The 20,594-nt window shown below is 36.5% G+C and overlaps 4 protein-coding genes across 5 annotated transcripts; all 4 read right to left on the minus strand.

Annotated features, from left to right (window-relative positions):
• Positions 1-1,297: 1,297 nt before the first annotated feature.
• Positions 1,298-3,812, minus strand: LOC109188300. Its single transcript, XM_019338919.1, has 3 exons — positions 3,526-3,812; positions 1,750-3,222; positions 1,298-1,635 (listed from the first exon to the last, which is right to left on the minus strand). The coding sequence occupies exons 1-3, from the start codon at positions 3,568-3,570 to the stop codon at positions 1,570-1,572; spliced, it is 1,584 nt and encodes a 527-aa protein (XP_019194464.1). The 5' UTR covers positions 3,571-3,812; the 3' UTR covers positions 1,298-1,569.
• A 1,353-nt stretch (positions 3,813-5,165) lies between these two features.
• LOC109187383 lies at positions 5,166-9,314 on the minus strand. The gene is made up of 4 exons (XM_019337568.1): positions 8,762-9,314; positions 8,236-8,374; positions 7,041-8,124; positions 5,166-6,932 (listed from the first exon to the last, which is right to left on the minus strand). Exons 1-4 carry the CDS (start codon positions 9,312-9,314, stop codon positions 5,166-5,168), a joined length of 3,543 nt encoding a protein of 1,180 aa, XP_019193113.1.
• A 638-nt stretch (positions 9,315-9,952) lies between these two features.
• On the minus strand, positions 9,953-10,510 carry LOC109187384. The gene has a single exon (XM_019337569.1). It carries the CDS (start codon positions 10,508-10,510, stop codon positions 9,953-9,955), a length of 558 nt encoding a protein of 185 aa, XP_019193114.1.
• A 2,355-nt stretch (positions 10,511-12,865) lies between these two features.
• Positions 12,866-14,261, minus strand: LOC109188302 (ethylene-responsive transcription factor 8-like). 2 transcript variants are annotated; one of them, XM_019338922.1, is made up of 2 exons: positions 13,622-14,261; positions 12,866-13,017 (listed from the first exon to the last, which is right to left on the minus strand). In XM_019338922.1, exons 1-2 carry the CDS (start codon positions 14,211-14,213, stop codon positions 12,974-12,976), a joined length of 636 nt encoding a protein of 211 aa, XP_019194467.1. In that variant the 5' UTR covers positions 14,214-14,261; the 3' UTR covers positions 12,866-12,973. The 2 variants fall into 2 exon arrangements, with proteins under 2 accessions (XP_019194467.1, XP_019194466.1); XM_019338921.1 differs by having other exon boundaries at positions 12,866-14,259.
• Between the last annotated feature and the right edge of the window lie 6,333 nt (positions 14,262-20,594).

A 20,594-nucleotide genomic window follows, 5' to 3' on the forward strand; every position in this document is an offset into this window, starting at 1 on the left:
CATTTTCTCCAGGTTTTCACCAGGTAACCCTTTCATAATGCTGACATAAAATTTAAATAAAAATAATTTGATGACTTGTTTCATTGTTGACTTATTCAAACCCACAGAAAACCCGTACTCTCTCCTTCCTTATCCTCACCACCATCATCGCGGTTGCCGATCTAAAAACTAAAAATTGATTGCTGCCTCCCACTTGTTACTTGTGGTGTGCCCAAGTAATCTCACAATATCTTTACTATGGGGTTGCTGACTTTCTATGGTTGTATGATATTTATGTGCCTATTACTATGCCCTTTCATGCTTTGTTGTAGAGCTCACTGGCATCCTTCCTGAAACTCTTTGCCGTCTAATTCTTGGACATGCTCGGAGGCAAAACTTATTCATGGCATTGCGCTCCTAGTAACAATTTGGAATTTCATTTCTCTTGTTTGCTTCAGTTGCCTCGGTTAAGCATGCACCAAATGTAAAATGTCTTGTAATATACGAGGTGTTTGAAATCAAATTTGCCAAGAAACTTTGAATTGGACAGCCATTGAGTGCATCTATTCTATTCATTTTGGATGTGCAGAATGTTGATAGTGTTATCACTCACTAACCTTTCATGAACACACAAGGGAGAGCCTAAATGATAGTGCAAAGCCAAGAGAAGCCTTTGTTTTCAAATCAGCAGCTGCGATGATCATGGTGAGGATGAGGGAGAGTACCGATTTTCTATGGGTTTGAATGAGTCAACAATAAAACAAGTCATCAAATTATTTTTATTTAAATTCCATGTCAGCATTATGGAAGAGTTACCTAATGGAAACCTAGAAAAAATTCTAAGCAAACACAATTTTAAAAGTATATGTGACCAATTAAATCTTATTTTAAAGGTGTTAATTGAGCACTTACGTGTGGTAGATGGGACTATATGACACTTCTGTCAATTATTTTTATTTAAATTTCATGACAACATTACAGAAGGGTTATAGGATGAAAACCTAACAAAAATGCTAAATGAACACAATTTTAAAAGTAAATGTGGTCAATTAGATCTTATTTTATAACAAGGGATTAATTGAATACTTGCGAGTGATAAATGGGACTATTTGACACGCCTAAGTTAAATATTGTTTCTTTTTCTTGGGCTAAACATGATTTACCATATTTCTATCCAAATTTTAAAATGGCACATTTAAAAAAAAAAAGTTTTTAAAACTTTGCACATTTTAGTCAATCCCTAGAAAGTTTAGACCAAGCAAATGATCAATACCAACTGAGCAATATGAAAATCAAGCAGCAGAGTGAACCATGAATGTTTCACAAAGTTCTCATTTTTGTGGAAAGCAAGAAAATCCTGCCCATGGACTCATCAATGTTTCATTGAAATAACTAAATAGTCTTTTTTTGTCTTTAAATTTTTGTAGGGAAGATTTATCAGTTCGAGTAACTTTTCCTAAATCTATGCACCAAAAATAAAAACTTTAAAGAAAAAAAACCATAATCTACGCATGCAGTTTCGGTCTGTTGATTCATAATATTCTAAATTGCCATGAAGAGTACCAGGTTGAAGAATAGTAACTCAATGTATCATCGTTTCAGTTGCCTCCTAGACAAAGCAGGAGCTCTTTTAGGGATGTACACCTTGTAGCTCACCTAGGAAATAGGTCAAACAGAGATATATTCCATTTAAACATTATTAGAGACCCAAGGTCATGAATCTGAATCTTAGTTTAATAAGCATGCACAGGAAATAGATAGAATTCTTACCTGTACCATTTCACCACTCCTCATGACAGACATTGTCTTTTGCTGAAAGTGTGAGCTATCGTTAGCTTCAGCTTGCTGGCCTTTTGAACTTTGATCTTCCACTGCTCTAATGCTAGAAGTTGGTTCAGCTTGCTGGTCTTCTGATCTTTGATCTTCAACTGGTCTAACGCTAGAAGTTGGTTCAGCTTGCTGGTTTTCTGATCTTTGATCTTCCACTGGTCTAATGCTAGAAGTTGGTTCAGCCTTGGCAGAATTATGGGTCAATGGTTGACAACTCGGTGCAAGAATTTTACCTGCACTGCTTTTGCAGTCTGGATTTGCCTTAGGAGATGCTTGCTCAAGTGTTGAGTAACTGTGCAAAGATTCATCCTGCATTGCTTGTAAGCCAGGTTTAGATTCATCAACAATAGGTTCATTAATGCCACCATCTCCGTTAACACTCTTAGAGATTCCAGAACTATCAGATTGTTGAATATGACTCTGTTTAGTGACTCCAGATTCAACTTTCTTGTATTCTTCAGTTGCATTCTCACTTTCAACCAGTGTGGGATGCAATACCTCTCTACTCAATCCATGCCTGCTGCTCTCTCCCGTTAGGTGCACATCCTTAGAACCTTCTGTTTGAACCATTCCTCGGAACTTTTTCAGATTCTCCAAGGCTTTTTGCCTCAATATCAGCTCAAGGTCATCACTGCCTGAAGATTCCTGAACTGGCGTGTCTTCTACCAACCTGCTCTTATCAGATAAAATATCAGAATGGTATGCTAACTTATTTATTGTTGATCCATTATCGCTGTCATTATTTTCAGATATATCCTCTTCACGATCTCTTGCCACTTGGTTCTCCTCATCCTCTTGTGGGTGTTGTACAACAGTAATGACGGATCTTAAGCGGCGTCTAACATTATTTTCACACTCGTGTTCCTCTCCTTTCTGACTATCACTATGGAAATTGAAACGGTCCTCGCTTGGAGGAGAACTAACAGACTTGCTTCTACTTTTACTTCTACTTCTCCTAGCTCCAATTTTATGTTTATCCGAATCTCTCTTATCTCTTATCTTTTTTCTAGACCTAACCCTCAGGCTTTCATACTCAGAGTCACAACTCGAGCAGCTCAAAGAATCACTAGTAGCAGAACTGATACTTGCATCTCTCCTTCGCTTCTTTTGAGACTTCCTCTTATATTCAGAGTTGTGTTTTCTCCTTGACCTCTTCCTTTTCCTCGTAGGGACTGAATCCTCACTGCTCCCTCGGTCTGATGATACTCTCCTCTCAGCCCTTTTCTTTTTACTTTTCACATCAGCTCGTGAGCGTGAACGACCTTTCCTACTTCTATAATCCTCTTCTGAACTGGACGAGTAGGAAGACACTGAACTTACAGAATCATCATCCGAGTAAGATAAATCGGAATGGTCATGGCGTGAAGGCTTCTTCTTTGATTTATTCCTTCTACTTCTCTTACTTTGCAAAGCCTAACAAGGCAACACATAAGAATGTATTAAATTTTACAAATTGTCACTGCACAAGGATGCAATATAAAAAGATTTAAGGGAATTGCTGGATGCAAAATCATTATTTATAACACACATTTGGGCATAAAGTTCAAATCTTTACCCTAACCTCACCGTCTTATGTTCTATTGCAACCAAGGGTTTGACAAATGTAAACAGAAACAACACTAACTAAATTGCAAAAAACAAGCATGGTAGAAGAGAAGAATAAACAAGGATTGAGAGATTAGAATGATCGCGTAGAAAGACAGAGAGGATAATAACCTTGGAGCTTTTCCGTTTGGAGGATTTGGGCTTGCGACTTCCCATCAAGTTGTGAATTTTCTTCTTAGACCCTAAAAATACTTTGAAGGAAAAAAACGTTAGATTCAATAAAGCAAAAACCTAGAAACAAAAACCATGAATTAGATTATGAAAACGAGAGGAAAGGGGTTTTGATTGAAGAGTCGAGTGGGGAAAAATTGAAATCTTCGAAGGACAGAGAGAGTCAGAAAGAGCATAGGAGGATGTGGCCTTGTGGGTTTGGGGATAGAGGCACAATGCTCTGAATCGGAGGCTTATTCTTGATCCTTTTTTTTTTTTTTTTTTTTTTTTTTTTTTTTTTTTTTTTTTGTAAATTACTTTTTTTCTTTGGAGTAAAAATTCAATTCAAACATAATCTCTTTTTTCGGTACATATTCAAACACACAATATTAATTTTATCCAAGATTTCAAAATATTACACTCAAATTTAAACGCGTTAATATAATTTTATACATTAAAAGAATTAAAATTAATGTAAATACATTGTTTGTTTGTTATTTTTTAAAATTATGCTTTTAATTGTTACCTAATTACTCCTTCAATTTTTTAAAATTTGATCCCTTAACCATTTAATTGTTTGAAATATTATAAATCTAGTTTTTTTGTTAATAATCTTCTTTCTATATCAACATTTTATAATGAGGTAGACTTTTGTATGTTCTTAATTGTCCTCGATTTATTTTTTTAAAAGTTGAAAAATAAAAGAATAAAAAAAAACAGTGGCCACCATCCTTACTAGGTTCTAATTGCTATGCTTCTTCCAAAAGATTGAACCCCAATCCTAAGGATCCCCACACTCCGACTCGACAGAGCATTTGGGATGATGTAAATTATGGTAACTCAACTGAACATGAACCACAGAGGTTAGACCTTTGCTCCTGCGCACAAAAAACTCCCTCACTTTGAGAGGTAGCTCCCACACTACCGCTGGTGAGACTCGATCCCCTGGTCATTCTTCCAAAGTTTCACCGCTATGCTTAATATGGACTATTCTTTTGATAAGTGGTCAACTATCATTTTGACTTTTAAAAAATGATAGAAAATAGGCACAAAAATAATTAAATCTCAAAGAAAAATGTTAAGGGTAAAGATTAAATCTAAACGGCAAAAGTAAAATCTCAACAATGCATATGGAGAGTCTTCTTTTGATTTTTTTTTTTTTTCTAAATAAAGGTTAAATTTAAAGATATAGCTTTACATTTTAGTAATGTGCTAATATCCTTTGTTTGTTTGAAAGCGTTAATATCTTTTATTAAGCGATAAATAAATGGAGTTGTCCACTTGTTAGCTTAAGAATTTGTTTTTTAGTCTGATTGCAAGGAATTGATTTCTCACCCTCCTTTCATTTGTAATGCTTTGCTTTTGGAAATGAATTAATTCCTTGTTTTCGTAAAAAAAAAAAAAAAAAAAAAGCAAAAAAAAAAAAAAACAAGTAATTTTAAGAGGTAAAAAAGATACCAACTACCCAATTTTATAATTTTATGTTCTTGACTTCTTGCTACTTTATTTATTTTCAAATTCTCCAATTTTGCGGTGGATCTAAAGTAAAATATTCACCAATTTTTTTTTATTTTTTTTTTTTAAAGGAGCCTGTACGGCATTTATTGAAAATATGCAGAAATAGATGCTGGCGGATCATAATCCGAGTACATACTAGTTGTCTGAGTAAAAGCAGTAGATGCTAAAGTATGAGCTAAATAATTATCTAGTCTAGGAACATACTGAAGTAAACAATAATCAAAAGACGACATAATAGTCCTGCAACTATCAACGGCATATCCCAAGTACGATCTTGACGAGTGCGTCGTAGATGATAGGTATTGTTGTAGTACCAAACAATCCGTGAAGAGGTCGATAGATTGTATTCCGCGGTTTCTTAGCCACGACAAAACTTCCTTGCATGCATTGGCTTCCGCCATTAGTGGTGAGAAACAATTTATCATTGGGGCAGTCATAGCCGAAATATAATGTCCTTGCCAATTTAGAATAATAGCTCCTACCGCTGCTTTGTTCGTGTGTGGGTCGTATGCCGCATCGAAGTAACATTGATTCCTCATATGTGATGTGGGCTGGGAGTCCATAATCGGCGCTGGCAGCTCTGCAGTAATAACGCGATTTGCCGTGGGGTTCGGCGTAGCTACGTGGCTGTCGACCACGGTGGCAGTCCGGTTGGACGATGCTGCCCCAGTGGCAGTCCGGCTGGGTGCCGCTGAGGAAGTGGCCAGTACTCGCAGTCCAGGATGGGCTTGTTTCCAAGAATTCACAGCTGATGATGCCATTGCAATTATTTTCTGAGGCCTGGGTAAGACTGCCTCCCATACAGCCCCATTCCTTGCCCGCCAAATATAGTATAAGAGTGCCACTGCATAAATAATTCCATCATTATCTAAAGTATTCATCAAATCATTAAACCAATCACTGAAAATATTTGTGACACTATTTGGGATTGGAAGGTGGGATTGTGCCCAAATGTTTGTCGAATAATCACATGTGATCAACGAATGCACAATATCTTCATGCCCAATTCCACACATGGCACATGTTGGATCAATATCAACTCTCTTTATAAGTAAATTCTTCGTAGTGGGCAAAATATCATGTAAAGCTCTCCACAGAAATGTTTTCCACCTTGGGGGGGCTTTAAGCTTCCATAATACTTTCCATTTATCAAAGGTCCCAACCGTTTGGGTGTAGTTACCCACGATTGTTCTATAACCATTTTTCACCGAATATTCACCTTTTGGGTCCCCATACCAATACCACAAATCCTCATAATCTGGTGACACAGGTATTTTTAGAACTTGCTCTACATCCCCAGGATCCAAAATATCAGCTAGTATCTCTTGGTCCCAGGTACCTGTCTGTTGGTCCATCAGTCCCATCACCTTTGCCTGTGCCAATTGGGGTGGTTTTTCTGTTACAATTTTCGGGTGACTCATATCCTGTAACCATGGGTGTTCCCAAATCAAAGTTGATTTGCCATTCCCAATCCAGCGCCTAACCCCTCCACAAATTAAATCCTGTGCTGCCAAAATACTTCGCCAACAAAAACTTGGGTTATTCCCCAAGCATGCTTCATAGAAAGAATTGGTGGGATAGTACCTGGCCTTATATACTCTTGAGACCAACGAATGAGGCTGTGTCAGAAAGCGCCACGCTTGCTTGCCCAACATTGCAAGGTTAAAGGCACGTAGCTCTTTGAACCCCAATCCTCCATATTCCTTTGGGATACACAGTTTATCCCAAGCTTTCCAATGAATACCCTGGTCATCTCTCGCTCTCCACCAGTATCGATTCATGGTTCGTTCAATGGCAGTACACAGAGTCATAGGGAGTAGAAAAACGCTCATTGAAAAGGTAGGCATAGACTGAGCCACACTTTTCAATAAAACTTCCTTTCCTGCCTGTGACAAAAGTTTCTTATTCCACGAGTTAATCATCTGCCTTATCTTATCTTCAATATATGAAAATGCCACCTTTCTATTCCTGCCCACAAATGATGGAATCCCCAAGTATTTTCCAAAATTCTGAGCCTGCACTATTCCCAACATATCAGCAATCTCCTCTCTTATTTCAGCACGAGTATTCTTGCTATAACAAATGTTTGATTTGTGATAGTTAACTGCCTGGCCAGACATTTTTTCATATTCCGACAAACACCGTTTTACCACACCGGCCTCTTGAGTATTTGCTTTGAAAAAAAGCAGACTATCAGCAAAGAATAGATGAGTAATTGAGGGAGCTCCTCTTGCCACTCTACATCCATGTATCTCCCCTTTTGCCTGTGCCTGTTGTAATAATATTGAAAGTCCCTCAGCGCAAATAATAAACAAATAAGGTGAGAGGGGATCACCTTGCCTTAAACCACGAGTCGGGGTTATTTCATCAGTCTTCGAACCATTTACCATTACATTGTAAGATACAGTGGTTACACACATCATCAGTAACTCTATCCATCTTTCATCAAATCCCAGTGCCCTTAGCATCCTTTCCAAAAAAGCCCATTCCATACGGTCATAAGCCTTCGCCATATCTAGCTTTAAAGCTCCCCAACCTGTTAGCCCACACTGCTTCCTGTTCAAAAAATGGCCAACTTCCGCAGCTATCAAGATATTATCTGTAATTAGTCTTCCAGATATAAATGCACTCTGGGATTCTGATATAATACTCTCCATTAATGGTTTCATCCTGGCTGTAATTACCTTTGCCATAACTCTGTAAACGACATTACTCAAAGCAATTGGTCTATAATCAGAAACCATTTCCGGGGTTTTCTTCTTGGGAATCAAGATAATATTCGTTTCATTTAACTTATCAGGCATTGAGCAAGTATTCAAACAATTCAGAATATAAGAGGAAACATCAGTACCCACTACATCCCAAAAGTGCTGATAAAAACCAGGGTTCATACCATCCGGCCCTGGTGCTTTATCAGGATACATCGAAAACAATGCAGTTTTAATCTCCTTTTCCTCAAAGGGGCGCAGTAAACTCTCATTCTGTATGCCTGTCACACGTGAGTGTATACTCCCAAAGAACTCATCATCAATAGCAGGAGTACTCGAGTTAAAAATTCCACGATAATAATCCATGATTACATTTGTCATGGCATCCCCATCAGTATTCATAATTTTAGTAATAGCATTCTTTTTCTTTCGATGAAAAGCATACCTGTGATAAAATCTGGTGTTTGAATCCGCATCCTTGAGCCAATGCTGTTTGGCCCTCTGCCTCCAGTACGTATCCTCTTGTAGCTCAACATGAGCCAAACATTCATCTAGTCTCCGAAATTCAGCTAGGGATGTTGAACCTGTACATCCCCTTAGGCGCATTTGTTCCTTTCGTAATTTCATTATTTTTTCGCCAAACTTATGGGATCGGTCTCCACCCCAGCGTGTTAACCGATCACCACATAGAGCAACACACTCCTGCAACCCCCTGACTCTTCCCTCGCCCCATGATTTCTCCACCACCTCCCTACACCCCTCATCATGTAGCCATGCCATCTCAAAACGAAAACCCTTTCTTCGAACACCCGTCCTTCCCCGAAGATTGAGAATCCCAAGGAAAAGGAAGGAATGATTTGATTTTCGGGTTAATATATTCTGTACATTTGCATCAATCACCAAGTCTCTCCAGGTTTGAGTAGCCAAAACCTTATCTAGTCTTTCCTCTATCCAGTTCGGTGTGCCTTTACCTTTTTCCCAAGTGTAGGGATATCCAGACATTGGCAACTGCGTCAAACCACACTCTTCAATTGTTTCTCCAAACCCCCGTAGCAAACTGTCTGGATGGGGATTTCCTCCCCGTTTCTCATACTGATATAAGAGATCGTTAAAATCTCCAATAATCACCCATGGCAGATCCGATCTACTAGCCAACGATCGAATAAGGTCCCACGACTCCCTTCTCTGCGGACGCTTCGAGAAGCCATAAAACCCAGTCATCCTCCACTTAGCAAACCCTGGCACACTCACCTCCACATCTATGTGATTATTAGAATAACCCATTATTCTTGCAATATCATTCGTTCTCCACAACAATGCCAGTCCTCCACTCAATCCAGAATTATCCACATTAAAAAGGCCTTCGAAACCCAGCTTAATCCGAAGTCGCTCTGCATGATCTCGGTTAACCTTGGTTTCTATCAGAAATACAAAATCGGGTTTCTTGCGGGACACTACGTCCTCAATCTCCCGAACTGTCCGTGGATTACCCAAGCCACGGCAGTTCCAGCTCAATGTACTCATTGGGTCGGGCGGGTCTGCACCGCAGCACCCGCCATCTGCAAGTTTTTTTGAACATCGGACATTGTTATATCCTCTCCCATCACCACTCCCTCCCTCACCCGATTTCCCCCACCACCCTCAATCCCAGAATTTGCCAAACGTGAGTTGCCTGGCTCAATATTCACCCCCACTTCCACTCCACCACCAACCTCCCCATCGACTCTACGCCTCTTCGGGTCCACCCTAACTCCCTCTTCCTCCCCCATTACCCCCTTCTCTCTCGCCATCCCCTCCTGATCATCACCATTCTCCCTCACGTCATTACCCACCGCAACCCTCCCTCTCACTCCAGCAGTAGCCAGCCCACTCATGACTACCGTACCGTGTCCGTAACCCCCTACACCAAACCCAATTTCTTTCCTTCGTTCTTGCCCCATTTTAAACCATTTATCCCCCAATGTCTTGGCCGGATTATTACCGCCCGCTCTCATAGCCGCACCAAATAAATATTGATCCGGTGTTAATAACGAACGACGAGCAGCTAAACAGAATTTATCAGTATGCCCCATCACACCACAAAAAAAGCAGAACATATGCAACCGTTCGTACCTGAAATTTACCCAGACCCACGTTCCATCCCTCATAATCATCTTCATGCGTCATTTCAACGGGACCGAAACATCATGTGTTATACGTACTCGATAGAATGAAGTCCACGGCCTTTCAAAATTACGTTCATCACAACGTAAAAACAATCCCGCAAAATCCCCGATCCGCTCCAGCACTTTTACAGTTCGGTATCCCAATGGAATATCATAAACCTGCAGCCAGAAATCCACCGTGTTGAGTATTACCTGCGTCGGATCTTCCCCATTATTCAGCACCTGGCAAAGAAACGTTGCGTTTTCAAACGCCCAAGGACCTTCCTCCAACACCCGACGCATGTCCGTCTCGTCAAAGAATGTAAAGAGATATAAGTTCGGACTAACATCCGTAATCTCAATTCCCATCAATGGCCGCCATGCCGAGGCCATAACCCGTTTCATCACCTCCACCTTCAGAATTCGGTCAGTTAGGAATCTACCGACTAACGTCCATGTGTGACGTTCTTGTTGTGGAACCGCAATCGTATATCCTTCGTCCTCAAACCGTACGCCCAGTTCCTCGTCATCCAGGCTCATTCCCGCAGTCGATGCAGTGATGTCTCTTACATCCATGGCTTTTTCGCCGGTGTTCGACCAGACTAACGCAGCAAGAAAACCGTCGGAACCCTAGATCTCAGGGGGTAGAGAGGAAACCCTAGTTTTCAGGGACAAAAAAAAAAAAAAAAAAAAAAAAAAAAAAAAAAAAAAAAAAAAAAAACCAATTAATTATATTAATATTTAACATTGTGTTTCAAAAATAATGCGAAATATACATATGTGGATATATAGAATTTATTTAAATATTAAAAACTTATAATAGAATCATCTTTTAATGATCATAACTTATTGATTTTTATCAAGAAACGTTTTGGTGTCATTTTCATAATTAAAAGAATTAAAATGCATTTTTAAAATTATTATACAATTAATATTTAAGGGAAAATATATTTGGAGATATACATACATATATTTTTATATTTGCACATTTTATCCCATAATAACATGACGGGATTAATTCCTACCACAAACATTTCAGTCTATTTGGTTTGATAGAAAATATTTGAAGAGGAATGTAATTGAAATTTCATGAAAAATAAATTTCAAGAAAATGAGTTCCATTGTTTTGTTGGTAGAAAAGAAATTACTGAAAATATGACATTATTTGGTTAGGTTTGGAATGGTAAGAAATTATGAATATAAAAATCAATATGCCCTTAACAATAATAATGATAATAAATTATATTATTATATAGCTACGGAGTATATAATTAAGAAACTTTTAAGAGGGTATAATAGTCTATTCATATTATATTTTCTTTCCAAGTCAGCCACCCTTTTTTTTCATAATTTATTTTTCTCAACTTCCAAGAACTCCACTTCCAATGAAAAATGTTTTCCATCCAACCAAACACCGGAAAACAAAATTTTTCTCCACTTTTAGGAAAACATTTTTAATGAAAAATATTTTCAAGCGAACCAAACACCAAAGAGTTTGGGTTTCGAATCAACTCCTTGTGCGCATAAGTGTAGATTGACTCAATTTATCCCCTTACGGACCTGGGGCAAGTTCACAAGGTTTGAATATGGTCCGGCAAAGCTGAAAGACTTGAGTTACCAAAAAAAAAAATTCAATCTCGTCCTATTTTCATTCCCTTACTATCTAGTACACATTCATGATTGGGTTTTAATAATGAAAATTTCTATATGTACTACATTCTCTACTACCACCAACTTATAAATTGAGAGTCCTGGTAATGTATCTCTTTAATAATATGGCAATACCTACTCAATAATTTTCCATTTATCATTTTGCGGTCCCTAGATTCTGGATGGAGAATGCCTTCCACATTTTAGTTTGAATTTCATTGTGCTCTTCTTTGTTGGTAAACTAACCACATCTGGTATTTTGTGTGCTCTTCCTAGCTTTGATCAGAAGTCCAAGAAACCTGAAATCTGCCTTCTGAAAAAACAGTGGGTGTGCTTAGTTCATGGGTTTACACATCAAGAATCGTCCTCAGACTGAAATAACCAGCAAATATTCTGCATTGGGGTAGATAGAGTACTCGCACAATCCGACAATGAAATGCCTAACAAATCAAGAAACCAAAAATCAGGCTATGAATACAGTAGTGTTTATCCAAACAGACTAATTGAGTCTGAACAATAAAGGCTTAGAACACATATCTTTAAATGGCACTACTTCCACGCGTAATTTTGCAGAGACTAAAAGTGACGACAAATCACCAACAATCTGCGGTTCAAGTGAAAGGAGTTTTAAGGTTTTGCATTTGAATCTTGTAAATAGAATAGTAAGTGTTGGGAGAGCTCCCCATAACAGGTCTCATCGAAACTCTCAAGTATAAAAGACAAATCCAAAGAACGATAAACTTGTTTACACAGGTAACAACTCCACAATATATATCAATAAGGTGACCTTGGCTAATGCTATTCAAACTCTCTTCCAATAATCAATGTCTATGCAACAGGCACTACAAGTACTCCCCCTAAAGAACCAATTTTATGCAGTCACTAAAGGCTATGATTATACCAAATTTCGTACCACTGCTAGCCTAACACTGAGTCTCACTTCAACATTGAACCTGTGGTAACCTGTAAGTCTGTAACATCTAATATTGCAATAACAACAACAAAAAGCTGGAAATTTGAATCAGACTGATTGCAAGGTTAACTATCTCTATTAAAGATACAAATACAGAATTAATAAAGTAAGAAGCAAAGGAAAGGACATGAGGAATAGGTGAAAAATGTACCCTGGAAACAAGATCATCAGCACAGACTAACTGGGTCTGCCAGAATTTGCACCTGTAAGCCCTCCCTTCCATATTCATCACAAATATCCTTCCCATCTCTCTCTCTCTCTCTCTCACCACAACTACTTGGTGCACAACCTCAAAAACCCTGCTCAGATTAAACAAAGTAAAATTGAATTGAATAAAAGAAACATTTTTTTCACTGTTACAGTGCTAAGAGAAGTGTCTAAGGACACTGCCCTTCATGTGGGCCAAATTTCGCAGATCACAAGCCACCTTGACATAATAGAGATAGAAAGAATGAGTTTACTAATAAAAAAAAATTCTCAAATTTTTTGAAAAAATGAAAATGTAAAGTAAACAGAGATTATACTTGTAGTCTTGTATATATAGAAAGTGCAGAATAGAAAACTGAAGAAATAATTAAAAAAAAAATGAAAACACAAAATTGGAATAAATGTAGCTAAAAAGGCTGTAAGAACTTTTTAAAGGATAATTCAATTAAGCATACAAAAAAATCTCAAAACTTTTCCAATGAGAAATTCCCGGAATCCTCAAAACTTAAATTATTGATCCTCATGTAATAAAGATAACCAAATGACAAAATTTTGAGACACTCTAAATTGTTAGTTTCCTAAGCTGCTAAAAAAAAAAAAACAGAGGATGCTTTCTAAGCTTATGAATGTCTTATGTATATATACATATTACCTTCTTATCGTTTATAGTTTTGTATGTTTCGTTAATCCTTACAGTTTCTGTATTCTTCTCTTATGGAATAAAGATTTTGTTTTTCAAGAAAAGAAAAGAAAAGAAAATGGTGGGCCTGAGCGTGTCTGTCAATCGGACAATTCCGCGGGAGGAGGGAGATTGAGGTCGAGATCGACGGCTTTCCCCAGCGAACTCGGCTCAGAACAGTCGAAATCAACGACCGAGGAAGAATCGGAGTCGCTCTGAACACTAGAAGAGGCAGGCGGGTACAATCTGAGGATGTCGAGACGGTGGTTCAACGCCCCGGCTTGGCCACGCGGATCGTAGTAGTAAAGCGGGCGTGGCACGGGGAAGACGCAAGGCAAATGGAATAGGGACAACGGCGGAGTAGGTGGGGCGGCGGGGAGGATTGAGGGCCCGGAGCCGGCGGACTCAACGGTACTGCTGAGACTGGGGCAAAAGGCGGAAGTGGAAACCGCCGGGAAATTGGTCTTAGCTCTGGTGCCGCGGAATTCGCGGGCAGCAGCGTCGTAGGCACGGGCGGCCTCCTCAGCAGTGTCGAAGGTGCCGAGCCAGACGCGGGTCTTCTTAAAGGGATCTCTGATCTCGGCGGCGTAACGGCCCCACGGCCTCTTGCGGACGCCTCTATAACGGGTCTCTCTGCCGCCGTCGTTGGCGGCGTTAGATCGGTCTCTAGCGGGCATCCTGAAAACTCGACCTTTTCTTCTCTGCAAAACAGAGAGAGAGATAGCAGAGTTTATATAAAGGCAAAACCACGTATATCGCTGATTGCCCATTTCCGAGGGACTAGGGAACTACCTATCAGAGTCCAACAGAAAAACACACACACACAAATCTTCTTTCGTATACCATAACCATTAATTAAACTATAATATCATTATATCAACAACATTTTATTATAGCGCATGAACATTTGTAAATAACGGACTAAAACACACCAGATTTGATGATTTTTTGCAGAAATCATACAAAAGAAAGAAGATATAAAGCACCAGCAAGCAATCCAGCATTAGTATTAGTTTTCAGTATTACTCTCATTAAAATAAAACTCAAGAGGCATTGCTTTAAGCATCATGACATAGTAGTGCAGTCTTCCTAATGAAGCAATTCACAGACTTGAATACTCTCATTTACCATTTCAAAAGCAATAACTCAGCCATATTCAAGTTCTAACACAAATTAAACTCAACTACTGGATCCATCATAACGGGGAACCTGGGGCCAAATCAATTGAAGAAGATCTGTTTGAAACACAATTTAGACACGACACGCAGGCATTAAGAATTAAGAAAATGAAAATTTCAAACCAGAATTGAACAGCAAAATTTGGAACACTGCTTCATTTACCTTTTTCATTCCAAGCATTCCGCCTTCTGCTTCGCACGCGAAGCGGCCATTGCAAGGGGCTCGACGAAAGTAACAGGCTCTCCCCCTTAAACTTGGCAAATTATGCTGGGCATCGTATGCATGATGCATGATGCAAAAACGACGTCTTTTTATTAAAAAAAACGCGTCTTCCTTAAAAAAAATTCAAGTTCAATTCCCAGCAACAACATATGAATGTTGTTGCTGGGAATCAAATTTGATTTTTTTTTTTTGAAGGAAAGACGTGCGTTTTTAATAAAACGACATCGTTTTTGCATCCGTATGCACAGCATAACTACTCCTTAAACTTACAATTGTTATAAGTGGACCATGGTTCATAGTGCTGTGTGGACTATGGTTATCAAATAAAACAATATTACAATTAAAATGATATTTTTGTATTGTCATAATGAAACTAATATGTGTATGAAATGAAATTAATATATATATATATATATATATATATATATATATATATATATATATATATATATATATTATCAAATGAAATTGTAATATAATTAAAATGATACTATAATATTTTTATAATGAAACTAGTGTGTGGAAAATAAAATTAAAATTTATAGTCATACAATAACATATATTGTCAAATGAATCTGGAATGTAATTAAAATAATACTTTAACATTACTATAATTAAACCAGTGTGTGGAAAATGAAACTATAAAATAAATTTCATACTATAATGTATATTGTTAAATGAAATTATAGTACAATGAAATTATAGTACCAGTGGGTTGGACTTCCATTTGGAAGATTATGAGTTCGAGCCTCAGTGGAGGCGTTATTGGTTGAACAGATATTACAATGTAATAAAACCAGTAGCTTTCAAAAAAAAAAGATATTTCAGTACTGCTATAATAAAATTAGTATGTTGTGAAAATAAAATTAAAAACAGAGTAATATTGTTAAATATAATTAAAATATAATTAAGATGATACATACTTCATGGACCACACTACTAAATTGATCATGATCCAGTAAAATTTGCCTAAACTCGAAAACAAGTGAAAATGATGTGCTGAAAAACTGACTAGTAGTAGTAGTTGCTTTAGTTTAGGCTGTGTAATGGGCTTCTTTCGTAAAGTTATTATGGGCCTCCAATATCAAACATTAGCCCAATAATTGCCCTTTTTTAATCAGATCCAAAAAGCAACATAAGATCTTCAATAGTTGATCTCTATTGTGATTTTTGAGAGATTTTTACAAGTGTGATTAAGAAAGAGAATAAGGGAGGGGATAGAAAAAGGAAAAAAAAAACAATAAAGCAAAACTTATATTAAAATAAAAAAAAAATATTAAAACAATGTATGTCTGGCGTGCCTGATGCGCCACACAGGCGCGTGATGTGGCTGTTGTTGTGCGCGAAACACACACAGCAAGTAGTCAGCAACCAAATCTCCTATGATATTTCTCTTTCCTTGAGAAGAGAAATATCACAATATTTGCAGGGAGAGCTTCTCCTCTCTCTCTTCTATGTAGAAAAGCAATCATTGTAAACTGTGAATAAACTCTCAAAGCTCCTCTGATATTGATGCTCTAAGCAGCATCTCATCTCTTCAGTCAAAACGGGCTAAGCCAACTGAGTCGTCAAACCTTGTAACAAAATAAGGGTTTGAAGCTTGGCAAATTTTACTGTGGACCATGGTCATGAAGTAAGTAAATTTTAGTATCATTTGACAATATAGCTTTATTTTTCAGTTTCATTTTATACACACATTAGTTTCATTATAGTAATACTAAAGTATTATTTTAATTCTACTATAGTTTTATTTGACAATATACATGATTGTATGAGCTCTATTTTGTAAATTCATTTTTCACACACACTAATTTAATTATAATAATGCTAAAATATTAGTTTAATTACACTCCACGTCCATTTGATAATATATCATATGTTATTGTATGACACTGAATTTCAGTTTCATTCTCCACACACACTAGTTTCATTTTAACAACATTAAAGACTTAAAGAATCATTTTAATTATACTACAGTTCCAATTGACAATATACATTGTTGAATGAGCTATGTTTTTTAGTTTCATTTTTCACACACACTAGTTTCACTTTATCAACACTAAAATATCATTTTAATTCTATTACAGTTTCATTTGACGCCCATGGTCCACATAGCACTATGGACCATGGTCCACTATATAACAATTGCAAACAAAACATTATTACATAGACCATGATCCAAACAATTGTGTGGATCATAAATAAAAAAAAAATACATTTTTAATATATTTACATTAAGTGCATTATTTGTAAGTATATTATTTGAGTACTAAAAATACATGATTTTATATACTATTAAATAATGTACATTTAATACAAAAATAATATAATTTTAATATATTAAAAATATATTTTGTATTCATGGTCCACACAACTACGTGGACCATACTCTACACAATAATTTGTCACAACAAACGACTTTTGGTACTTGACCGTCATGATGATAGTGCCACTTACAATCTTTCGTTATATTTTTCATTTTCTTTCCTTAAGCTTTGATGGTAACTTCTCATTTTCATTATTAACATCATCTAACCCTCCTAATTTGTAAAAACACGTTGAGTATTTTTCCAAACAAAAAGCCAATCGGTTTCACTCCAATTGGATTTCTAACTTTGAAATTAAATGCGAAATTGAATTACTAGTAATAGAAACGTAACCCTAGATAACCTCAACATAGAGGATTTAGGAACTAGAGACGGTTGCAATTCAGACTTTGACATACAATTTAATAACAGTGTTACTCGATTAATGCATATACATATGTTATTATGTGAAAAGCAAAAGCATATATTTTCAACTTGTCAAAGGTGAAAAAAGACGTGCATATAAACAAATCAAGTCATAATACATTTGAATGTATACCTACAATCAATTGTTTAGTTGAACTTGAATTCTAAGTTTCTAACACAAGTTGTTTTTTCCAACTATGAATTCTAACCCAAAAAATAAATAAATAAATAAAAAGCAAAAAAAGTGTGCAAGATGTTGAAGGATATAATGATGATATATGGTTGATGATTATTTTGATGATCTGATCTGATCTGATGTACTTAAGGAAACTGGAAAGGCAACTTTTAGTGGTTGGACTTTTGCACATTCCATATCAATATCAGAAAGTGAGAAGAGCGCAAATATTTGTTTCTGTGCCTGCAATTGTCATCATCATGCCAAAACCCCAATCCCCCAAACCACCTTTGGTACTGTGCCCAATTCAACATAACATGCTAGCTAGAGCGGTAGATGATGATGAATAACTCTCGACCTTAGCTTATACTTAAACGATTTAATTAGGTCTGATCTCTTTCATTTTGGTGAATAGATGTATCACTATGAATATATGAAAAAAATGCATGGGAGGAAATACTATACACTACTGGAAATTATGAAATTTCCGACCACCTGAAAGTGATCTTAAATCAAATTGAAAGCAAAAAATGGTCGGAAATAGCAGCAAAGGTTTTTCGGATACCAAAAGTGATCGAAAACAAGGCTTTCAAATTGATTTAAGATCACTTTCAGGTGGTCGGAAATTTCAGAATTTTCAATAGTGATATAATATAATGGATAGGAAGAGATGGACGCAGTGAGTGAGATGTGCAGTAGTGGTAGGACCACCATATTATATGCACGAGCGTGGAGTGCAGCGCCGTACAACAAGAGAAACATGGAGCCAAGCCAAGAACAGATGCATAAATGTTTCAGAGCAGCCAAGCTTTTAAATTGGTCTCTTCCACAATTGTAGAGAGAAAGAGAGAGAGAGAGAGAGAGAGAGGGGGGCATACACGTGATATGATCAGCCCAACACCTCACCTCTCCATAAAACTTCACTCTCTCTCTCTCTAAAATTAATGATCTGTGTATGTTCTCAGAGTAAGACAAATTAATGCACTACATCAGATCAACATAGGTCATAACCCATAATTATATATATATACTACCATAATGATAACCCATTATTATATGACATTGTTTAGTACTTATCCGACTGTGCCACATTTTATTGCTTCATTCATTTCATTTTATGTGTTTGATTCAATTTACATGATTTAATTTATTTTTAATTTAATTTTTCATAACATTAAATTTAATATTAGTATACAAAATTTTTATATAAAGACCTTGATGGAATAATCACGGAGCGGGTCCGGAGCGGAGCAATACAGAGCGGGTCGGATCAGGCATCAACAGACTATCCACGACGCGTGGCGAACCACCCCGCGGTCGGCTCGCCATCAAGCTGACAACCTCCCACCGCTCTGTCGGGCTGGGGTGTGGGGGGCCCTTAGGTTTAGGGTTCAGCCTTTTGGAATAATGATTATTTAGTCTGAATATGGATAGGAATTTGGATTTTGGGCACTAATTCTGTTCAGACTTGGACTGGTTTTGTGCAAATAAATTGTCGAAAATATGGACAGCTTATATCAGTCCAAATTCGGACATATTTAGGACAAGGATTGCTCCGATGGTTATACGGTGAACCAAGCTAGCTTTAAAACCGCGGTGTTTCGCTTAATGTAAAGAAACCGTACTATATGTAATGTGATATCACATGTGTTATCGTTTTAAATGATTAATTATAGGATCAAACTCTTGATAATAAATGCATTGATTCTTTAAATTGAAAAAGATTCAAAGATTATAGAAATAATGAGTTTAAAAGAAATGGTCGTCGTTACAATAAATGAATCATGTAACATTGAATCACTTTAAATTTAAAAAAAAAAATAATAAAAAAAAAGCAATCATTTAGCTTTATTACTTCTCCGGCGCGTTATTGTTAGGTCTCAAAGCTTCAGAGCAATTGTATTCGGTATTCTTGCTATTTCAATGTCATTGTTGCAAACCTAAAGGTTCATTAGGGTGGTAATATTGTTATTCTATAAGCAATGTTTCATTCCTTGCTAAAATGTCATACAAAATAAAGACAATGTTTCGCCATGTGGTTGTAACACCTGAACAGTTTTATATGTTGTTTCACTAAAAAAAAATTATAATTGAGTGTTACTATAATGAATCGATTGTCATACATTGAATGTATATTGTGAAATTAAACTGTAGTTGAATTAAAACGGTACTTTAGTGTTACTGTAATTAAACTATTGTATACATAAAATGGAATTGAATATCATGACTCATAAATTGAATGTATATTGACAAATGAAATGGTAGTTAAATTAAATGATGCTTTAGCAGTATAAAACATATAGTATTTTGTAATAGAGTTAATAGTACTAAAAAGAAAACATATACTTTAGTTTTGTTGTGAAAAACTATTGTCTGTATAAAATGAAACTGAATAGTATGGCTTATACAGTGAATATATATTGTCAAATAAACTGTAGTTAAATTAAAATGATACATTAGTTCTGGGGCAATGAAACTATTATGTGTATAAAATGAATCTGAGTAGCATAGCTCATACATTGAATGTATATTGTCACACGAAAATGTAATTGAATTAAAATGGCACTGTAATATGGCTATAATCAAACTATTGTGGGTATAAAATGAAAATTGAATAGCAAGTTTCATATATTAAATATATATTGTCAGAACAAACTATATTTGAATGAAAATGATACTTTGGTAGTGTTGTTGTAATGAAACTGTTAGTGTGTTTAAAATAATAGATTTCATACATTGAATGTATACTATCAAATAAAATAGTAATTAAATTAAAATAAAACTGAATAATAAGAGAGGGGTTACGAAGCATAAAAGAATTTGTTATCTTCCATTCTAAATGG

The sequence above is a fragment of the Ipomoea nil genome, unplaced genomic scaffold, assembly GCF_001879475.1.
Source record: "Ipomoea nil cultivar Tokyo-kokei standard unplaced genomic scaffold, Asagao_1.1 scaffold1421, whole genome shotgun sequence".
Taxonomy (NCBI): domain Eukaryota; kingdom Viridiplantae; phylum Streptophyta; class Magnoliopsida; order Solanales; family Convolvulaceae; genus Ipomoea; species Ipomoea nil.